General features: G+C 49.0%; 1 protein-coding gene and 1 long non-coding RNA gene across 2 annotated transcripts in view; both read right to left on the bottom strand.

Moving 5' to 3' along the window:
- Window positions 1–23,414, bottom strand: part of Kua (Plasmanylethanolamine desaturase Kua) — a 227,193-nt gene that overhangs the window by 117,624 nt on the left and 86,155 nt on the right. Inside the window, exon 2 of the mRNA XM_089582526.1 lies at window positions 22,472–22,591. Within this exon, the coding sequence (XP_089438652.1) occupies window positions 22,472–22,591 (120 nt within the window). The remainder of the gene's footprint in view (window positions 1–22,471; window positions 22,592–23,414) is intronic.
- LOC149353389 (uncharacterized) lies at window positions 12,046–15,030 on the bottom strand. The gene is made up of 3 exons (XR_016290969.1): window positions 14,228–15,030; window positions 14,044–14,160; window positions 12,046–12,283 (listed from the first exon to the last, which is right to left on the bottom strand). It is a non-coding gene; the product is annotated as an uncharacterized LOC149353389 (long non-coding RNA).

Below are 23,414 nucleotides of genomic sequence, written 5' to 3'. Positions count from 1 at the left end.
ACACAAATTGCTTCCGGTAAGTACGGAAATTGCATAAATTGTGAAAGTTTAAGTGGAAGTCGTTGATGGGAAACTTTGTCAGAAGCAGTCGTAGGCGAATACCACGCGGTGATCTATGCTAGTGGTGGGAATGGCAAAGAACATTTTGGAGCAGGCTTTGTAGCAGGTGAACATTCAAATTGGAGCAGCTTTCTAGTGTTTTAAACAGCAGCCGAACACTGAGCACCAACTGTGAATACATAGAGAATACAACGTTAACTTGTGCCATTGTTTAAAAAACGACAATGCACTGCATGGAGATTTGAATGTTGCAGGATTGTAGGCACTCATCTCAGCCAGATCTGCACATTTTTTTGGTTTACAGCGGTTTAACGTCCCGAAGTGACTCGGGCCATGAGGGATGTCGTAGCTGAGGGCTAGGGTTCTTTCACATGCACTGATATCGCACAGTACACAGGCCTCTAGCATTTCACCTCCATCGAAACGCGACTGCCGTGGTCGGGATCGAACCCACATCTTTCGGGTTAGCAGCCGAGCGCCATGCCACTGAGCCACCACAGTGACCATCGAATCTATTCACTTATTCAGCTTAAATCGTTCAGAACCAGACCCCGAAAGTTCGTCTCCATGGCAAAAATTGTTTTATGAGGTCTGCTAAGACATCAGAACTGAGGCGTGGCTACACCTAAGCATTTCCAGCTGGGGTTCACGGCAGCACAGCAAGAAAACCCAGGAAGTGTCATGGAATACGTTCGCTGTATTTAGTGGGAAATGTTTGTTGTAGTACTCAGCAAACTCCTTTTTTTTTCCATCCAAAGATTAGACAACGTAAAAAGGTACTACTTCTACAGCACATGTAATGTTGCGACAAGAATTGTTTCTGTTTATGACGCGCAACTATTCTGAGATGCACGAAATGCTGTCCATGCTGACAGGGTGGCATGGTCCTGCGAGAATCTTTACAAGCCTTTTGCTATGCCACCTGGGAGAATTTTTTACACAGGTATTTGTCTGAAATAAACAAGAAACGGAATGAGAGGGAAAAGAAGAAGATAAAGAAAAGGCATAGGTATAATATGTTTTTTAATGTATACATTGAATACGTGACGAGTTCGTCAATATCAAGCCTAAGCCAGATGATATTCCAAGAAAAGGGCTTTTACTTCTCTGCAAGTAAAAGGCCGAAATCGTTTTGGAGAGCAATGGCCGTATGAGGTGTAGGAAGAGGCATCTATATGCTAAACTGAGATGCACACTGATACGAGTTCTAGTTTATAGCTTCTGGACAGGCGGTCCACAGCGGGTGTATCCGTTTGCAGTAGTTCGCAGCACACTGAAAACTGAATTACGCCACTGTCAGGAGTCAGTACCCTCAGCCCAGCCAGTGTAGTAGTACTTACACCCTGGTGCAACGCAGCCTCACCGTTATGTGCAACTTAAAAGAGTGCGTTGTTGGGAGAGTCAGTCCGACACATCTTCAAAGTATACTGCGCACACAAAAACAAGGACGTAAAGGTACACACAACAAGCGCAGACTCACGACTGAATTCATAATAAAGGAAACACATCTTATATGCCTTCAAGCGTCATATCTAGGACCATGCTCAGTTCAGATATCTCCCTTCTTTTTGACAAAGGTTGACCGAACGGTCACTTACACAATCATCCCCACGCTTACTGATGAAAAACGCCTCGGCAAGTTCACATGCGACCTGATCTCTGCTTCTCTTTAAAATTTTTGTTTTCGTTAGCAAAGGTAGGCATGGCTTGTCATGTGTAGCCTCCGGGCAAGCGCCGCAGTGCACGGCTAAATTCGACCCAGTATTTGTCTTCATAGAAAGCTGGTGTTCCTTTAAGCGGTCATTGTACTTGATGTGTCTACCTTCAAGTCCTTGTTTTTGTATGCGCAGTACACTTTGAAGTTATGTGCAACTAAAGCCATGGCTGAGACGGGTCGGAAACTTCCATATATATTATTGTCCAGATAAACCAGACGACAGAGCCAATTCCTCCCATAGCAGCCGAAGGAAAGCTAAGTGGAGCATTGTATCATCGTATCGTTGTCATGGCAATGGTATTCAGCAGAAACACTAGATCCCAGAGCAGGATTCAATCCACCGCCACAGCTGAACAACAAGTCGTCCATTGCTGCATGCAGCTCCAGGATTTATTAATTTTTTTAAAAGTCAGGTTTCCTTCAGTCACTACGTGTGTTGAAGTAGTTCAAACCGAAACTAACAGGAGTTTCCTGCCCCTAGCTGCGACTTCTCAAGGCAACAGGTCTTATCGCACCCAGTGAAATTTTGTGCGTATGTATGGGCACATGACTTTTGACCATGTTTCGCTTCACCATCACCACCCTCATCTGGAGTAGCCTGCCGGGCAGATTACCAGGCTAATGTCTACAGCACCCGCTAAAACGTGTCTGCTCCACCTCCTTTGAAAACTACACAAACTACAGACAGGAGCAAACAGACAGAGCCCCACTAAATTAAGCGCATTCCCGCCAGTCGTATGGTAGAAATTAAGAGTTGCAGCTTATTTATGCACAACCGTATTGGCAATATTGCTGCATATGAACGCAAAGTAAATCCCCTAGCAGCCGACGAAACAAGAATGAAGTTATAAACGCGACACTAGCCTTTGTTTACTTCCGTCCGCGCCTGTGCAAATGTCAGACGTTTAAGGCTAGGCTAGAAAACTACAATCGAAGAGTAATACCGCGAAGTGTTGACGAGGGGAAGCTAATTCGTGCATCGAGCTTGCATGAGTTCCGGCCATGACTAACCACTACAGCAGAGGCGTAGCCAAAAATGTTGTTCGAAAGGGGGGGGGGGGGGGGGCTCATGTTGCAGCGCGGCCTCCTCATAGCATTTGTGGAGGGATCAAACACATGAATAATAACTGCATTGCCAGTGACAATACCACTGTGTATTATATAACCCTACGCACTGCTTAGAGAAGAGAAATATGCATTTTTTATGTAAAATAATATATTCGTATATCATAAAAATTGCAGCAGACATAACTGATACCAATGTTTCCATGTTTTTGCATATTTGATAAGTAAAGAAAATATCACACGAAGTCTAGCACTATATCAATCAGAAACCAGCAAAGCAGTGCAAGCCGCTGATATGAAAACCTATGAAAGGGCATGAAATGAGCAAGTACAGGACAAACAAACAAACAAACAAACACACAAACACACACACACACACACACACACACACACACACACACACACACACACACACACACACATATATATGTATGTATATATTGCGAGTAATTGCACCGAAATTTTAGTCCTGCAAAATATGCAATAGCAGTGCAAAGATACATCATGATAAAGGACAAAAAAGTGTCACTGGAAACTGGAAAAGTGTCACTGCATGTATATACAAAACCTTGCAACTAGATATTTAAATACACGAATTTCCCCGTTAAATCTACGTATCTAAGAAAAAATCACTCTATATAATGTGTCAAACAAGGCAAATAAGCATCTTGTGCAATCACAGATAGTAACTTTACACACGGAAGGACAGACGATCCAGGCAAGAACAAAACTATGATAGCAGAAGTCGCGATACGTACATGGGCAATGCTGCGGTCGGTGACAGTTCGAAAAAATTTCGAGGGGGGGGGGGGGGGGGGGGGGGGGGGGGGGGGGGGGGGGGGGGGGGGGGGTGGCTGAAGCCCTATAAGCCCCCCCCCCCCCCCCCCCCCTGGCTACGCCCCTGCACTGGAGGTTAGGCTTCCGTTAGTGTTAGTCTAAAAGAATACTTAGAGAGACAATCGACTGCAAGTCCTCGAGTTTACAATGGGAAACACGTACAGCACACGGCGCCGAGCGCGGCCGCGCAAATACCACCGCAACGATCCCTGTGCACACGTCACGCACGAGCTGTACAACCAGCGTGACCAGCGAGAGGCGAACAGCGTGACTGAGAGCGATTCAGAGTTCCGCATGACTGAAAACGGCAAGGGGTCAGCCACCGACGGCGGAGCTGCAGCAGCATCGTTCCATGCGACGCTTTCAACACGCAAGTTTGCGTAAGACGGGCCGCCTCATGCCCCGCCGGGCGTGCGCCAACAGAAGGTGTTCGAAGCCGAGCAGAGGACACGAACCGAAGGCTCAGCGAACTGGGGTGGCTTAGCGGACTGGCCTACAGCTCAGAACACAATCTGCGGATATCACACGCGCTATCGGGTATCGGTCATATAAATCTCTGGTTTCACCCAGCCTGCACTCTGAAATAAGTAGCGCACATAAATATTAATGATTTCAAGACAAGTGACGCGCCCACTAGCAATTTCGAGGCTAACCATCTTGTACTCAGCATCGAGACAGAAAAATTCGTCTCAAAGCGGGACAGCGTTGACAGTGGCATGCATACAATATGTGGAAATTCGAGCAGCGTCTAGACGCTTCCGAAGATTACGATTCAAGCAGGAACGCGTTGAATGTACCTTGGAGTATCTGGAGACCGCAGCGCAGCCTTAGCTCCTTAGAGAGACAGTGAGGACAAACTGGAAGTTGGCATGTATCGGCCGATTACCGCATTCTAACGACAAAGCCGCCGCTTTAAGCAAAAACGATCTTTCAAACTCCTTCGGACGCTGCATCCATATTTGTGGACGCGACCTGAACCATATCAAATTCCTCGCATACAAATGTGGGCAGGGGATCTGAAAAAAAACGTATCAAGCCAGGCATGTGAAATGAACGCATAAAACCGCGTGTTTGAAATGGATGCTCTGGCATTGATCCAGTAAGTGTTTTCGTTTCCTTGTTTTGCAAGCATGAGCGTTTTGAACTACGTACAAAGTGCCGATTTCTTTATATAACCACTTCGTACGGCAGGAGTCAGTCAAAAGAATACAAGGACCTGCCAGAGGTTCCATAATCATCGAAGAAGGCGGAAATTTCTTCCATGAATGCATGGCAAGCCATTTACAAAAACATGAAAATTTGCAAACAGCAAGACTGCTCAGCACAACGCTTAGCGCACTAGAGGGTTTTAGAATAGGGGGCCCAAGGCTTGGGTGCCACAAGGAAATAGCGGGCCCCAGCACTGCGCACGAGTGCGTCGGCGAGTTTCAGAATAGGGGTCTCCCCTACACAGCGGGGTCAGGCTTGCGTTTAATTGCAGCGCCACTACGGGAAACCAAAAAGATACTCATACAAAACATTTTAAAATATGCGTTTATTTCTTCACCAGAAACTTATTATTGCAGACACACGATTTAAGAGTAAAAATTATAACAAGAGTGTGTTAACGACCCGCCAAGTCATCTCCATGGCGACCAAACAATGCCTACTCACTAAGGCTAGCAGCTCTGTAAACACGGAAGCAATCTGAAAATATGGCGCATTTCATCGCTAAAGTTTTGTAGTGCGGGCATCTTCAGACAGAGCGAAAGCTTCGTGCGCCTTTAGTTTGCCGTGAACGTGCGGCACAGACTGAACGTAGCTAGAGCGGCGTTGGGGCGCCGCTATCTCGGCAAAATAGCGTTCGCCGCTAACGTTAACCCAACACGCAAGCCTTGCATTCTGCGCATGCGCACTTCGATGCCCCAAACTACTTGGGGGGGGGGGGGGGGGGACCAAAGCTTGGGGCCCCCTATTCTAAATCTCTCTACTATCACTCCCTCGAAACGTGACAGAAGCTGCGCAAGCAATGAGCCTATCCCCATTTTCAGGCTTCCCGGAGCAGGCAGTTAGAGCTGGCCGATAAGCGACTCAACAACCAACCACTGCCAAGACGAGGATTCGGTGCAGACTGAGCGAGACGACCGCGCATGGTGCGTCAACGCAGCACCTCTCATCATCATGAATCTGGGCAGAGACGGCTGCATGATCAAATCCTTTATATCGCACAAGATGAAATAAAGGAGCGTTCGAGTTCGATTTGCGCCCAAGGTGGGCAGTAAATGCATAATGTAGTTCTTCAAAAATTCCTTCGCCAGCGCTCCAATCGCCGTCGACCATCCCGCAGGCACAGCACTCGCGAGCCTCTGCGAGTACCCAGTCAGCTTCTTGTAGCACCAAGAAACGCCCATCCTCGTACGGAGTGCGGATCGGTCATCCTTGAGCCGGCCCATGGAGGCAGCCAGGGCAGCGGGGAAGCCAGACTGCTGCACGACCACGCGCTCCCTTGATGCGCCCCGCAGACGCGCACCCCAGTGCGGCGGAGTAATGGGCGCACCGGGACACCAGGATCACTGCATCGGCTGGTACGAAGGGTCCCCCGAAGTGCTGTCGCTGAGCGGCCTGTGCAGCGTCTGCAGCAGGCGGCGTCGGCAGAGTTGGGCACCGTCGGCAGAGCGGGAAAGCGTCGGCATCAACAGCGTCGGCAGAGCGGGCAGCGTCAGAGTCAGCAGCGCGAGAAGCGTCGGCAGATTGAAAGACGCTGTCCTGCCGGCCTTTGCCGACTCCATCAGGTCCTTGCGGCCCAGAATAGTCGCGGCGGCCCGCATCTGGGGTGGCCGTTGGCTTCATGTGCCTGATGCGCCATCGGCTTTGCTGTGGCAGAAAACGCGGGCCCATGTCCTCAAGGCTCAAGCAGGATGCGCAACGCTGGGAGTCGGAAACTCGCACAAGAATGGCGGAGGCGATGCTCGCAGAATTAAAGTGTACTAGAATATTGGGTAGTGGGCTGACTGAGCTCCATCCGCTGTCGCGGTTTACGTCTCGCCTGCTAGATGGCGCCACCACTGTATTCAATGTAAGCGGCCGCGCTTTGGCCGTGCGAAAGGTACGTGGTCGCCGCTGTAGAAACGGTCTAATTTCTTGAATGCTCGTTTCTCACATAAATAAAGAGCTTGGACAGTATGCTTGTTTGTCAGTAGTACTTCGTCTTTCTTTTCATGAGGGAAAAGTTTCTTTAATCACCATTTTTGTAACGCTGGCTTTGCTGAGCTTGCACTCGTATCGAAAACTCGCGTCTTGCGCCGAGTAAAAGGCTGTGGGGTTCCTCTCCATTGACAGCAAGTTTGGGTATATTTACTCAATAATAGCGCGACATAACAAATGAATCACTTACATTCTTGTCAAAGACAGCAGTTTTACTGCTGTCTTTGATTAGAAGGTAAGTGATCGATATGTCGCGGTGTTATCGAGTTGCGCGCGTGCAGAAATTCGTTTTCGGCGTTACCCTATTTGCAGTCCTTACAGCAATTCAGGCACCTTTGGAACGATGCCTTTCCTGTATACCTACCTATCTGACTCTGGCTGAGCATATTGTGGAAGAAAAATAGAGGCATATCAATGAAATGTTAAGCAGCATAGATATGAAGTATTAATCGCACATAAATGTTGAAACAAAAGGTAAACCGTTTAAAACACCTTCCATGCTGTAGCTTGTCACATATGTGCCAGAAAACATGCGCCTATACATCAGTCGTTGCTCTACATTATTCCAACATAAAACGCATTTAATTCTCCCGACACTAACATACTGCATAATTTCTTATATCTGCCTTTCCAGAGAGTGATGTTGGTATAGCCACACTTACTTTTAAGGAAATATTTTATGAAAGAAAAAGAGAAAAAAAAAATGCAAACAAAATGTTGGTTGAACAACTTTAACAAAAGTTTATTATCTTGACAAGCACAATGCAACAAGTAGACAATGCAGACAGCATGCACATTTCAAGAGCAGCGGCTCAACTTCAAGTGCTTTGCCTTTTGGCGCTTCCCCGACTTGTCAGTATTTATACTTTTAACATAGAAGTGAAGTCGTGTAGTGACATAGAATTTGATTATATTTGGAGAAAGGGTGGAAGCATGACTGGAACAACCAACCTCTTGGCCAAGTCTGGCTTTGACAACTGTCAACACATCTAAAATGCTGTCAGAGTGCAGCTGTCCATGGGAGAAGCAGCCTGTGAACAAGTCCTCAAGCTTCTTTATGAAACCAAATAAGCATCCTTGGGCACGCTGAATAACGACGGCTTTGGGGCACCTTTTACATGTACATAGCCCGTTTTACAGCCGGGCGCAAAACAGTGGTTCAAACGGCGTGGTGCCATTTCACACGCAATAGCGACGCACGATATACTTCCCTACGATGATTTCTTATAAACATTAGAATTGGTAATGTAAACTTCGGAACACATGAAAGGAAGCACAGCGGAGGCAGCGGCGCGCAAAGCCAGGAAGGCAGCGGCGGAGGCAGCGGAGGTTTACATTGACGACGACGACAGCGCCTCCGCGCGGGTCCCCGGGAAAACATAAAAATGTTCACATTTCCGGCGACGCGGGAGCGCACGCCGCCACCGGAGAGTCAGCTCACTACCCAATAGTCTAGTTCACTTTAGCAGAATTAAATGGTGGCCGTGCTCGAGCAGAACATCCACGTCAGCTGCTAGCGCTGGCGATGCTGCTGCTATGTTGTTGTTACTATTGTCTTCAAGATAATGGCGCGTACCCACTGCGAGGACTGACCAAGACACAGGCGACGACTGACAGGTGCTCAGAACGTTAAACAATGAAATAAAATTAAAGAAAATATATAGAGGTAATAATAAAGACAATAATATTAACAATAATAATAACAATAATAAGGACTTCCGATTTGTAGATTTAAATAAATAAATCAAACACTGAGATCGGTGACTGAAAGAGGGAACGGGGTAAACGTGCCGTGTTTAGGAAGCTTTGGTTACAGATAAATTTTGAACATGAAAAAGAGTTTAGGACGGCAGCCGTTTCGTGTCAGAAAGGAAACTTTGAATGGCGGAGAGCACATTCCAATTCCTGTGCCCAAGGGAGGAAGCACCAAGAGACAGAACAACCCCAGCAGACAGACAGACCGCGCCTCCGTAAAGAGAAGCGGCGGCAGGTCAACAAGAAATTGTTTATCGTTTCGGGTTCAGCGCAGAGCGGGCACAAACGGGAGACCGCCAGATAAGATCTATGAAGGTAGAAGTGCAATTGAGGCACGCGACAACGTAGATGCGTGAAAGAAACCTCAAGCTTACGCGATCGCCATCCTTTACTGCACCGCAGGTCTCTAACCATGGTGCAGATGCCGGAAGTCGGGACAGGAGGTCAGTGCTGATGTTGCAAATTCTTTCAAGAGCAGATACCTGTGAAACCTGGCCGCAGTAACATATGCGCTGGGCGGAAGGACAGATATGACTGGCCCTTGAAGAGATGCCTACGCCAGGGTATCAACAACCTCATTCAAATGGATTCATCTGTGCCCAGGCACCCATACCAACCGTAACGAACACACGTGGGATGAAATCAAGTATTTGAGTAAGCGGAGTGCCCGAGATCCCGTAGACGCGGTGAGAGTGGAAGAAAGGGATAATGAATCCGTCATAATTATGACAGAAGACGAAGAGCTGTTTAACCTGCGCAAGGCCAGGACTACTGCTAGAAATTCGGCCAAATGAATGGGGGGTATAATCGGGAAGGCGGAGTGAGAATGCCCAGTCAAAAGGAGAGGGACAAAATACCAACACCGGACTTTTCTTCACACCGTGAGGCGTCTGTCGCTATGAGCACATGAGAGTTAAAGCCCATCAAGTAATCCTGTAATAAACCGCTGAGCAAATGGAAAGGCATTAATTTTGCATGTTTTGGAAAGATGTCATCAAAGACAATCTGAATAGATGTAGAATTGGCGCACACCGGAAGGATGTCCGAAATGCGGACGTTTAAGGAGTCAAGGAGGGATTGCACAAAACAAATCTGTGGAGTATAGAAACGAGACAAGCGTTCGTAGAAAAACGGTCTAGGCTGACGAAGGCGGATCAAATTTGAGGCATGAAGCGAGAATCGCACATTTTTACAAACGTTTGGACTGTTAAGAGCCGAAATCTTGAGGGCAGTGATGGAATACGTGCTTCCATGTACAAAACGGAAATGGCCACAAATTTTGGAAGGCTCAGGCAGGGGCGCAACGCCTCCCGCTCCAAGAGAAGGGGGCGAAGTTTAAACGCAGGCGTACCAGAGAATAGGACAGAGCCGAACTGTAATACTGGACAGAAATACATTCTATAAATCATCAGAAGCGATGCCTTCTGATGCCAGAACGAACGTTGTTCAACCTGTGCAGCATAACGACTGCTCGGACTCCTTTCTCAGTGATCTGCTCTATATGGCCCCCGCCAGGAAAGTGAAGGATCATAAATTACTCCGAGGTATTTGATAGTTTGCGCTTGAGTAATTACACGGTGCCGATGAACAATATATATTAACTGGATATGAGCGGAAAAGGCAATAAAGCACATCTACTGACATTAAGGACAGATTAATGCCCCCTAACCATTAGTTCGGGACATTGAGGTAAGACTGTAAGGAGTGGTACAGAGAGTAAATGTCATTCTCGTAAGCGAAAAAGGCGATGTCATCAGCATACACATAGGATGACACCTTATGACTGCAGGGAATACTGCCAAGTAAGAAGTTGAAAAGTACAGGGGAGAGGACCGCACCTCGGGGCACTCCTCTCGCTTGCCGAGAGAGAGAGAAAGGAATTTTAATGAGATGAAAGGAGGAGAGGTCGGACGGTGGTAACATGGCGCTGTCCTGCTACTCCACTCGCTTGTCGAAATCTGCTTGAGGAAACACCGTTCCGGATGCAGTAAAATTCTGTCAGCCAGAAATTCAGAAACCCATGCCACAAAGTATCTCGGAAGTACTACTGCCTGTAATCTTTGCAAGAGCGTTCCTCGAACAAAGTTTTAATCATAGAAGAAGTGACACCGTCAGGGTGACTTCTTCTATGATTATACATTTACCTTAGTGGCGTGTGTTTAAGGAGACGCGGTTATCTGTTCTCAGTCTTCTTTTGCTTTCAGACGCGGCGCCTTCAGATGAACTACTACACCATGAAAAGGACAGTACCGCTAAAATCCCATTTCGTTCAGCACATTCAGAACAGAAAGAAGAAACACGATATCATAGATTGTACCAAGCCCGCAAACTTTAAAATCGCATTTAAAAAACACTATGGGTGCATGTAAAGCTATATCCTTCACTTATTTTTATTTTTTGGAGCAGCAGCAGTGTCAAAAACGCTCTGAGCTGACGTGGACATTTTACTCCAGTCGCGCCATTCTAAGCGTATCAGAAAGAGATATAGAGAGAAAAACGTTTAATGCACAGTGGGTGGGCCCTTATTCCAGGAGCTCAGCAGATCTGCCAAGTAAGCAGCCATGCTCGTGCAACTCAGCGACTACGACACGGGCATGTGCTTCCCCCTACAGCAAAACCTGCAGCGCGCCAATCACATGACGCTGCACAGGCCGTTCGACAGCGCCACGGGAGGGCCGCTCGACAGCGCCACGGGAGAGCCTTCGTACTAGATGCAGGTGTCGCCGGCAGTGACCCTCTCGCTGACGCATGAATTGGTTGTCCAGATAACGCAGAGCGCGTAGAAGTGCGCCCACGAATCATCTCCGAAGGCGGTGCGCGTCTGCGGGAGCTCATCGAGGGAACAGCAGCTCACACAGGACTCCGGCCATCTCAAAGCATCGCCTCCTTTAACGGGCTGGCTCAAGGACGCTTGAAACGAATTGAGTCAGAAGATGTTCCCGGTGCAGCACGAAGCGTACACTGCAAACCGAAAAACACCCGGATAGGAGTAAATGGCTCATCGCGTAGCGCACTCCCGAAAAGGGGTTTTTATACTCCTCAGAATAGGAGTATATCGTCTACTCCTCTGCTTGAAGGGATACTTTCGGAGTGCTAGAAGGAGTAAAGTGTTACCGCTCTGCAGACGGGAGTTTATTTAGGAGTAAAGTTGTGATCACAAAGGAGTTAGCATGGCAATTAATAGAAGTATTATATACTCCTTTGCAGCTACTTTTATAGTACATTTCAGGAGTACGTGCCTGTTCCTTTTAAGTAGTTTTGACAGGAAATTTTTGGAGAAATATTTCTTACTATAGGGTTAAATTTATGATTCCCAGATGAGTATATTACTTCACTTGATGCGGAAGCCGATTTGAAATAAAGTATTCGTATGGAAGGCTCATTTTAGAGCTTGATATTCCAGGATAAATGCGTCGATGAACTTACAGTGATTTATTTCAAACAATATTTTATTGGGTACAAAACATTTGAGACATGTGTTCGGCAGCTTGCTTTCGACGGTTACAGAGAACCAACGTCTTGGCCCCTGTAGAAAAGAAGAGTGCCTTAACCCACGCTGTCTTTGGGTACATAATTTAAATACCCAAAGGAATGAAAATAGAGATGCCACACTTGAAAGCAAGGAGGGAACCTTGAAATGCTTCGCTGTCAACATACAGGCTCCTTCTGAAAGAAAGATTAGAAAAACAAATGCATCAGTGGAATTGCACCTCTAAGCTTGAAGTATGACGTGCTTCAAGTGTAGAAGTCAACGTCCCAAAGCCGTGCAGAGTGCACTTTTCAATAAAGTTGGTATTATTGAAGTTTAAACGTTTTTCATGACAAAAGATTAGCTAGCAGAACATAGTAGGTAATCAACTTGCTAATACATACCTGTACGCTGTCGTATGACAGCGGCTAAACGCGGTTTTCAGGGAATGACAAATTCCAGAGAGCCGCTTTCGTAAATGTTAAGGCAATACGGCGAATGGGAAGCAGCATCGATACAGAACATTTTTTCCGCAAAGCATAAAACTGAAAAAAATAAAATGGTCTTACTGAGGCACTTGCGCATTCGCGCTGCCTTTGGCTGCGTTCCTGCACCGAAAGAGGCCTCGAGATATAATTTTTTTTTACTTGTCAGAGGTTCCTCATGCTTTTCAGGCACCATATCAGAAGCAATTACTGAAATCAAAACATGCAAACTAAAGACAGCGCTTTGCATACACGCAGCGGAAGCTTACGTGCAATTTCCTTGATGGGAGAGCCCGCAGCTACACATTTTCAGGACGTCCTCATTCTGTGTATAGGCCAAAGGCAGGGCAAGGGTGACTGACATAGCAGGCATTGTTAGGAATAGAAAGCTACCACCAGACCCACCCTCCCGCCGCCACCTGTCTTCTGTTAAGCTTTGCCCTCACATTCGTGGCCAGGGTTCAAAAGAAAACATTCTACACAGGTCTATGGCTGGGAAAGGAATATACTTTCGGGAAAGAACGCCAACCAGAAAAAAAAAAAACATGTTTGGGAATCTTCTTGGTTCTTTCAGCAGGTGTGACTGCGAGTGAGTCACAGCTTGCCTTTTTTAAGCCTTCGGTTAGTCATCCGCCGGGTCACTGATCGTAGACAGTTGATGCAAGGATAGTTCCCTCGAAGTCAGTCTTGTCAACCCGCGCTTCCTTCCTTGTTCATTTGTTTGGCATCCGCTTTGTGCTGCTTCAGTTTTTCTGGGAAATGCTTGCTTTCGCCAATGTACTACGTCCAGCACGAGCAGGGGATCTCGTACACTGGCGTAAGCTTTATTCTTTTTCTTTCGCTGCATTCCTGCGATCAGCAGTCTGAACCGGAACGCTTGCCTCCACGAGTTTCACATAATGGAATGTGTTCGGAAACTGCACGCGAAGTGGAAACTTCTTTTAACATTTTTCAAATGCGAAGAGCTTACAAGATACCACATTTTGGAACTAGACGCCTAACCATCCAGAAAAGGCAGCGTTCAGTATGGTTGAAACCTCATGTCCGCTGCCGAAAATCGCTGCAACGTTAAGATGCCACCAACTCGGAAAATGTAACAGTTTAGCTAATCTCCGTGAGCGCTAAGGCGTCGCCATGTCCTGTGCTATGACTGAAAAGAATAAAATCGCTTGCATTGTTTGCATAACAAGGCCCTCTTAAAACACAGGAAAGGAAGCAACCGATTAGGGCACGGTTCTCAGCACTGTTCGTAATAACGTGACAAAAATTCACAGACCCCAAGGCTGTGCATTTTCACCTGTCATTGCCTGTACAGCTTTTCCACATTCATGGGGCGTGAACGCATGAAGAAAATTTGGTCCCTAGAAGAACTGACCGTACTTCCAGCTGTACATGTTAGCGTAACAGCCACGACTGCAGTGCCACACTCTTTTTTTCAGCCGCATGCAACAACAAATTTCTCAGATACTTACTTCATGCCTGCTGTGTGAGTTGGCTCCACCGGACCACAATGAAGCCTTTGCTGTTTTGCTGTTCTCGTTAAGCCTTTCATCTCGGCGCACCCGTGGTTCACAGCAAGTCTACGCACACTGAAAAGGGAGCGGCGTTAAGTGCATGCGCGTCTATGGCATCAAAGGAGAGTTTAATACTGCTTACCAGAACACACGACGATGATAATCCGGTCTTTAGTATTCTTGCAATACAGCGAAAGAACGAGGGGCCGACGATGTCGAGAAAACTGGTGCGTCACACACACATCGCCATGTCGGCGCGGCGAAACGGCAACAGCCAACACTTGTATGCTGCGTAGACAATGAATGACTAGCCGCTGCTTCTGCACATATTGCTGGCTTGAGTGAGACGTTCATTGCAGCACGTTGCTGCTAAGGTCGATGATGTCCAGTCTTACGTCACGACAAGAGCGCGCAAAGGAGCGGGTGGCAAACTGGCGGCTTCGGGGAGGTCGACGCGTCACACACCGCCATGTTGGCTCGGCTGAGCTCGGCTGGCTAAGCCTCTCGCAGACTGCCGTCGCAGGCGATGCAACACCAAGCGTTCTCCGAATACACTGGGGGCTTCACAGGCACTGTCTGTGGCGCACATTGGTGCGCGAGGTTGCGGCGATCCGGTGTCTTGTAACATGACAAACGTGCGTGAAGCAGCAAAAGCACAGGCGAGCAGGCAGCGACGACAGAGCCGGCGTCGTCACCTGCAAGTGCAGCGAACCGGCAGCTGCCACTAGGCGGCGGGCAGACACTAAGGAGTGCATAAAGGGCCTGAAGGAGTATTGAAGCCGACATACTCCTTCTTGGAAAAGTAGTAAAATCATGTAAATGCTTTATTTTACTCCTCGATTTCGCGACGGCAGTAAAAAAGGAGGATTTCCTCTCTTTTACTACTTAAAGTCGATTGCGCAATTTTCAATAAGGAGTTTAAAAGCGGACACTAGCCATTTATATTCCTATTTGGGCTTATTTGTGTTTACAGTGTATACACTGAACTCCCATAGGGGCCCCGATGCCGCGCGTGAGGGACGTGCGGCCACGCCTACAACTTTGACGCTACAGCGTATACAGCTCGTTCGGTCTCTAAATTCAATTTTTACGCATTTCGAGAAATTATCTTCATTGCTAATAAATTAATTGCAAAACAAAAAATTGCCTAAGGTGCGCAAGCCGGTTGGTAGATGTATGTAAGTGGTTTCACTGGCCTGCCTCAAATTTCTTATTTTTTAACCCTTGGCTAAAGTTAGCCTAGACACCCTGTATACTGCCCTTGTCAACGTAAGTTTTACATGCGTTGAACAAACACGCCTTTTAATAGTACAGATAAGATAAATATATATATAAAAAATTTGTGTATTTTTTAACATAGAACACACAACAGTGGCCGTGGTCACACACTCGCAACCAGTTTGCGCGATCTATGGTGCTCGGCTGCTGGCCCGAAAGACGTGGGTTCGATCCCGGCCGCGGCGGTTGAATTTCTTTGGAGGAGAAATTCTAGAGGCCCGTGTACTGTGCGATGTCAGTGCACGCTAAAGAACCCCAGGTGGTCGAAATTTCCGGAGCCCTCCACTGCGGCGTCTCTCATAGCCTTAGTCGCTTTGGGACGTTAAACCCCATAAACCAACCAAACCAACCTATAGTACAGCAAAGCACGTCCAACCTACACGCTGCGCAGCGTTAGTCAGCACACGTCGGCCATTACGCGGACTAATGCACGTGCAAGCGGCTGAGCTCTCCGCGAACCTGGCAAAGCCGCAGCCGCTTGCTACACGAAGGAAAGAAAAAGAGAAGCATCACCAGCCAGCATGCAACACCACGTTGCGCATTCCATCTGCCGGCCTGATGGTCCCAATTCAGTGGCAGTACACGACAGACAACGAGATTACGAAGACTCTAAACCACCGTTAACAGGAGTTGACGCTACAGAACCGGCGTTCGATTTCTCAGAGGCCCCAATCAACTTACCCCGAAAATGCCGGGGACGCAGAGTACGCGCCTCCATCGCGTCTCGGCCGTCGCGTACCGGTCTACGGACACGCGCACGCCGCCGACTACTTCGCCTCGAGTCTGTCCTCACACCCGCGCCAATTCGCGAGGACTGAACTCCTCATTACGGGCTTCATCGACCGCCAACATTCCGACTAACGAGTGGCCCAGTTTTGCGGGACTCGCTAGTTTGAAACCATCGCGGTTCTCTGGCGAGCGGCCCCGCCTCCGCTAATAAGCCTATTAGCCTGTGCCCGGTGCGCACGCTCACGAACCGAACGGTCTTGCGTGAAGGCGACGAACAAGACCTATAGTTGTGCGCCGTTTTCCTACGTTGCCCGAAAGTGCCCCATCGCTTTGAAACTCGCGAGAACGCTAAAACGCCTCCGGCAGTCGCTGCTGAATCTGCACTATGCGAAACGGCTATTTCATAACAGGGACATGAGGAGAAGTGACGTAAGCAACGTACCCATTTCGTGCATACCGTACACACTCGCGTAAGAGCCGCTCCTCCAACCTTACACCCGAAAATTTGAAAAAATAAAGCCCGCAAACCGTGTGCATAATGTGCACTCTGGCAGCTCATCCGGAGAGTTGCGAAAAGCACTGGGACTGACTACCAGATACCACGGGTGGTGTGGCGAGAGGCACGGTGGTAGACGGCAGACAACCAGGCTGGAGCGCAATTCAAACCGTTTATTAGGCGAACTTGTGCCCGCAAACAGAAAAGAACACGGCGACAGCCGCTTTTTGTCGACATGAGAGGCCTAAAACACCGACACTCACTTCCAACATCGCAGAAACTGCTGCACGCGATGACGTATTTCAAGAGCGCATCTCAAGTATCAAACAATGTGATAAGGCCCTGTGCTATCGCCGATAAATGCTTCTTTACAGGGACACCAAAGTGAATTTCAATTACATCTTTACTAGGTCGGCACTGCAAGGCCAGTCGGCAGAGCTTTCATTTCTTTGCAAAACGTACGAACAGACACCTACGATGCTCGCGTGGGCTGCTCGCATGACGTAATGGTGGGCCACATGTTATTGGCGTCAGGACTGACGGATGGCTTCACGGGCAGCGCAGGCCTTTGAGTAATCCTATTATGACAAAGTCAAGCTGTCGTTCAGTGTGGTCATGCACAGCTGCCGCGCCGCAAAATGATGTGCGTATCGATCAGTTCATCAGCCAGAATGGGCGGATTAAAAGCTACAGTTGGAATAAATTTTGGCAGAATAGACGCCGCGGTGGCACAGTGGTTATGGGGCTCGGCTGCTGACCCGAAAAACGCGGCGTTCGCATTTCGATGGAGGCGAAATGCTAGGGTCCCGTGCGCTGCGCGATGTCAGTGCACGTTAAAGAACTCCAGGGGGTCGAAATTATCCGGAGCCCTCCAATACGGCGTCCCTCATAGCCTGAGTCGCTTGGAAACGTTAAACCCCCATAATCCAAAGCAACGCTGCAATAAGTATCACACAGCATACTTAACCAATACAAGGCTAAATGTGATAAGTCTCTTGGATGACATAATCACCGGTGATGAAACATGATGTCACCAATACGAGCTTGGGTCAAAATGGCAGTCCATGCATCGAGACAAAAATCTGAACGTTGTACACTGCAATCCTGACTTAGCGAAAAACCCACATTTCCGAGCAGTAACAGCGAAAATTCCTTTTGGCGACAGATAACGCCATGCCAGCTGGAAGGCCCGACAGCTCATGACTAGTTTCGGCTCCCACCTCGGCCGACTGATGTCAGGGGGAGCGCGTGGGAGACAGCTGCCGAGCAACGATGCTGCCATGCGTACTGTGAAGCAGTGGGCCACCTCCTCCAGCACATTCTAACAGGCGCAACATGAAGCCTCTTGCACGTCGCTGGCGCATGCGCATAGCCATGCACTCATGATCCGTCGGAAAACTGAATGTAGCAGCTGTCAATGCACATTATTAAGTGCGGTAGCACTGCTTAATGTACTTGTGGCCGCTTTTGAGGAAAGAGAAGGAGTTACTTGCGGAGCGAACGTCGTAGTTGTGTGCCGTCCGCGCATTTACGAATAAAATTTGGAGCGGGGACAGACGCAAACTTTTTTCTTGTGGTTATTATTCCCTCACACAACACGTGCCTAACGACACGTTCACAAGACATTTGAGGACTTACGCAAGCTTTCCAGGCCTTCTTCCTTTCACGGGGCGCAGCCTTAAACTCGCGCTTAAGGCTCACGCTTAAGCTGGAAAAACACGGAACAAGACCTAGGAAGCGATCACTATCGTAGTATCGTAAAGTTCAGTATGTACGCTGACGACATAAATCTTCGGATCAATAAGGGAAGCGACGCGGAAAAATAACAAAAGTTGCAAACCGCCGCAGACGTGGTGGTTAAATACGCGGCAGATAGAAGTCTATCGTGCTTCCCGGAAAAATCGGAATTATTCATCTACAACCCGAGGAAAAAAGAAAGACGTAGACAAAAAATTAGGGTAGAAAACACTCTCGTCCCGACAGTAGACGAGACAAGATTACTAGGAATGTTCATTAGAGGAAATGGAGAACCAACAAACATCATTAGGAAATTAGACAGCTACGCGGCAGAAGTCACGGCCATATCCAGGAGAGTCTCGCGCAGAGACCACAGTCTCAAAGACCGCAGCCTCCTGAAAATTACCCGAGCTTACATCACTGGTCTCATATGCTACGCCACACCCTATTTAAGCATGCCTTACGGTGGCATGCGACAAGTGCTGCAGTTGAGGGTCCATACAGAGACAAGCGAACTTTCGGGTGGTGAACTTGTTTTACCGTATAACGCCTACTCGATTTCAATGCGAACCCGATCAGCCGATTTCGACAAGTCAAGCCCACTTCTTTCTTACGCTCTCGCTAGCCTTCGCGCCTGCTCCGCATGCACAGTGAAAGGGAAAGAGCCCCCACACAACTAGCGACTTTCCACGTGAAATGGGCGAACATATATTTATCGGGGTTTTTTTTTCTCTTCGCGATACGGCGCGTCATGGGGGAGCATTCGTTAGCCATGCCAGCAACTCGCGCTATGACGTAGGCCACCACTGCACCTTAGCAACATCGCGACCAGCAAGCCAACAGAGGCACCCAAAGCAATCCTTGCGAAGCGAGCGATACGGCTGGCACAGAAATGAAGCAGACATAGTGTAACTCAGGAACTGTTGAAGGCGACGCACAATAACACGTATGAGCTCCGGTACAGAGATTACTCAAAGGCTTCATGCGCGCGGCGACCGACGACAGCGGACGAACAAGGAGCTCTGCTCGAACGCCCCCGGGCAGATGACTCAACTATGCGGGGCCGCTGCACTTGCAAGACGCGCAGCTGCATCCACGCGGAATAGATGTTCCTCCGAGAGTGGCGTACGCGCCGCACATGAGCCACGTCGACAGAGCCGCCGGAAGTGCACCCAAATAATTAAAGCATGTTCTTGCCACACTTGTAAGGGGCAGCCGAAGCAACCACGCGAGTTAATGCAGCGTATCTCCACTGGAAGGAAGACATGCCTTTGGTAAGAGGGGACAATGCTTCGCTACCAGTGACGACGGCGCTTCGCACACACGTTTCAGCGAACACCGAGTAATAATTGGCGTCAGTCACTGGGCCAGTGGAACTGCATTGGTGCAAATGTGTTAGCTGTCACCTAAGCGCGCACGGCCGGCGCCAGCGAGTCAGCAGAGGCCGGCCGTGAAAGCAGCACCTTGACATCCTGTTGAGCAGAGGCCTCAAACTCAATCCGTCCCGTGGGCCGCCCTGACACGCTTTTGTCTCCTAAGTAGAGCAATGCACTGCAGGCCTCATCCTGGGGCCTCAAGCCTGGGCCGGGACCACACTTTGGCCCGCTAAATTATTACTCTACACGTTAACACATTAAGTTGGACGAGTTGATAACGCCTTCTTGAATTTCCCAAAATCCTATGAATTTATGAAATCACTATACTCAGCCCGGCCCGGCCCAGCGCGTCAAGCTCGGCGGGAGGCCCGCGCCTGTTCCCGCAGCAGCGCGAGACGTAAATTGCTCGCACGCATATGCAGTACTTTTCTACTTCTCACCGAGATACTACTTGACAACCGGTTTATGAATGTATACTTCGGTAGACCCATTACCCACAAACATTAATCAGGTTAGTTGTATACTGCAGCTGAAAGTGCGCAGGTAAAATATTACCTGCCGGCGCGATGAGCTGTCTTTAGTACGGCTCGAGACATCAGATTATTGAAACATCCTCGCTGCCGTAGCAAAACATATTTTCATAATGGACACGTATTCGAGGGTTGCATTCATGGCCGCACTGGCCGCGTTTCAATGCATGGAGACGAAAAGCCAAAGCGCCTCTTTACTGTTTACTGCATAGTATGTGCCAAAGGGACGCTGACTGCATCTAATTATTGTTCTCAGCAAAAAATTATTCCCTATCCGGGTATGTTGACGTGCAGCAAAAGACGCGTTTATCGGAGCGAAAATTGCAGTCAACAATCTTCCCGCCAGTCGATTCGAACTCGTGACGTCTTTGCCGAAAATGGCGAGTTTCCACCGTTCTGAAGTGAATGGCGATGTAGCGTAGCCTCCGGGATCCGCGAAGAAAAATGGATGTCTAAACATGCATTTCACTTGCGAAATCGGCCGATGATGGCGACACCTGTATTTAGTTTTTAGGTTTACGCCACATCTTGTAAAATCTCCGGTTTCGTTAAGAGCGGCACCTTTTATATTAGAAAGCGGCACTGCATCGATACAGGCCAGCTTCTGTTTGTCATCAGTGCCCCTTCAAAAGACCGGAAGCGGCCTAATCTTCTCCAGTGACGTTTCTCATAGGTTACAAACCTGTTTTTTTGATAGGCGAAGACAAACAATCTATAGTAGGATACAACTTAAGAAAAACAGCAGTTGGTAAAAATGGGCTACGGTCCGTGGCGTCCTGTGTCGCTCCACCGACCAATCGCAACAGCCAACAAAGTTTGGTTTTTAATGTTATACCGTATCAAAAAGAAAGAGGCTTCAAAATTCTTGAATTTCTGCTTTTCTATAGTGATTAACTTTTTGTTTAGGTAACAAGAAAAAGCTTCAACAACGAACTATTTTTGGTCAGGGAGGAATTATGGGGGCGTCACAGCACTCATGCTAACGACTGCCCGTTGAGCAGTCGAATAAATGTCCTCCCCCAGCAGTTTCTATGAAGCTTTAAATTTCCAGCCGCGAGAGCCAACGCAAAATCGAGCAGATGCGGAGCGCCGTTTGGTAGAACCGACGGCGTGTGGCCGCCGGTAGCTGAACCGATCCAAGCCCACGGGGCTCTGTACTTTATAAACAGGCGAACACACTCGCGTAGATTAGCCGTGTGTCAGGCGTTACAACGCTCTACTAGGAACGCAGCAGTACTGCAGCCCGCTGCTGGGTTTGGTAGTTTAGAACACGTAAATCGGCAACTCCCCGAACACTTCCTCGGCGTACGTGTCCGCGCCGCGACGGACGTCGAAAAGGGGCACGCATCTCCATGCTTCCGGAGCTGGCCCGCTCCCCCTCGCGAGCCGACTGAAAGAATGGCATACCGTGAACAAAGGATGGGTGGGGAGCTGAAAGGATTGCAAGAAAACTTAAGGGGGGCGGGGGGGGGGACCTGAAAGAGCTTCAAGCCATGAAGAAAAGAGTCATCGAGAGCCCCGCGGTCCTTCGATTGTTGTAAACCAGACCCCTCTTTCGACGCGCGCGCTAGCGCCCGTGCGCAGGCGCTGGTATCTGACATGTATGTACAGATACCTGCGTCCCGCTAGCGCGTCGCGCCTCGAGCATGCGCAGACAGGCTGCAGCGTACGCCCGTGCGAGTAGGCGCTCCGCCCGTACGCCTAGGATGTGTCCATCGAGTTAGCCCTTAAGAGTAATAATCCGCTCTTGCTTTTCATTCATTGAAAGCTGCCACTTGACTCATCTAGTACTGTTCAAAGTGACCGGGAGTGTGCGGCCGAAGTTGCTTGGATACTGCACTGCGAGTGACGCCGATTAAATTCTGTCTACAAATGCAATATAGTTAAGCTTTCTCTCACTGCGCGCCACCAAATAATTTTCTGGCGAGATTTTGGCGCCGGGATTATTTCATTTTCGAGACTTTCTCGGCAGGCGGCCAAAAAAAAATATTGTAATAATACACACTCAATAATCTTTTTCTTCGGCACCCCAAGCAGCTGCATTAACCAGCTTTTTGCTTTTTTTTTTTAGAGTGTGGAACAATCGCAGGCCCCCTGTGCCGGCTTGCCGTTTTCAACGAGGCACCCAATTGCGCAGCTGCCACTTTCCGCAATGCCGTTACGGACGTCGGGCAAACGCTGCTCGACAAAGCTGTCGGCGCGGCCTCATGCAGAGGAGGGAGAGAGGGGAGGCGCCTCACGTGCAGCAGCGACGATGGTGCTCCAGCGAGACGCCTGGAAGTACAGCAGCAGCTGGAACAGGTTGTAGCCCATCAGCGTAAGGCACACGGCGATGCACACCGTCTCCTGGGTGCGCTTCCCTGCGAGCCAGACGACACACTTGTCACCAACAACACTCAGAGCACCGCCGAGAACAAAAGATGCGGTTCACGCTCCAATCGCAACAGCTCTGACTTCGGGGCTAAAAATCGACACATGGAAGAGCTGATCGGCCCATGCACGTTACACGTCTCTAGTAACCATGGCGCTCGCCGAGCTCAGCATAGTACTCAAGGTGCACGAGGGACCTCCTAGGACAGAGGCCAAGCAAAGAACGTCAATGCACACATCCCCGCGCCTTCCTATATAATAAATCAAACCACTTTCTCCACTATGTCCGCGCTCAAGCGCTCGGGCGCCTGGAGGTGCTTGCCCGAACCAAAACCCAACTTTTATCGGCAAAGAACCCCCGGGTCCGTTTCAGTGGTGCGTCTTATATTCAGCGACATACGCGCTCTCGAGGCCCAGGAAGGCGGCCCAGAAGTGTTTGCGCACCATAACAGCCTCATGGCGTATATAGCACCCCGTCACGCTTATGCGGTCGCTGCAATTACCGCTCCGGCGCAGGCACATCGGACGCACACAGGAGGCAGCATCACTCTTATCCGCGGAGGCCCCGAGTGGACCGAAGCCGCGAGATAATGGGGGCCCAGGGTGCCGCAACGGCGCTCCGCGGCTGAATAATATACACGGCGCCTCGCACTGCGGTGCCGTCGGAGGCGCGCGCGTGCACTTCGGCGCGATCATGGGCGATAGAGCTCGCGTCAGAAGGCTGAAGCCGTACCCTGAATGTCCCTTCTTCGGCATGAAGAACGAAAGAAAGAAAGAATGAAAGGAAGGAAGAAAGAAGGAAAGAAAGAAGGA

Source organism: Amblyomma mixtum, chromosome 3 (genome assembly GCF_055824585.1).
Source record: "Amblyomma mixtum isolate Tamu chromosome 3, ASM5582458v1, whole genome shotgun sequence".
Lineage (NCBI taxonomy): Eukaryota > Metazoa > Arthropoda > Arachnida > Ixodida > Ixodidae > Amblyomma > Amblyomma mixtum.
The sequence above is the reverse complement of the archived record's forward strand: the minus strand, read 5'-3'. Positions and strand labels throughout refer to the sequence as shown.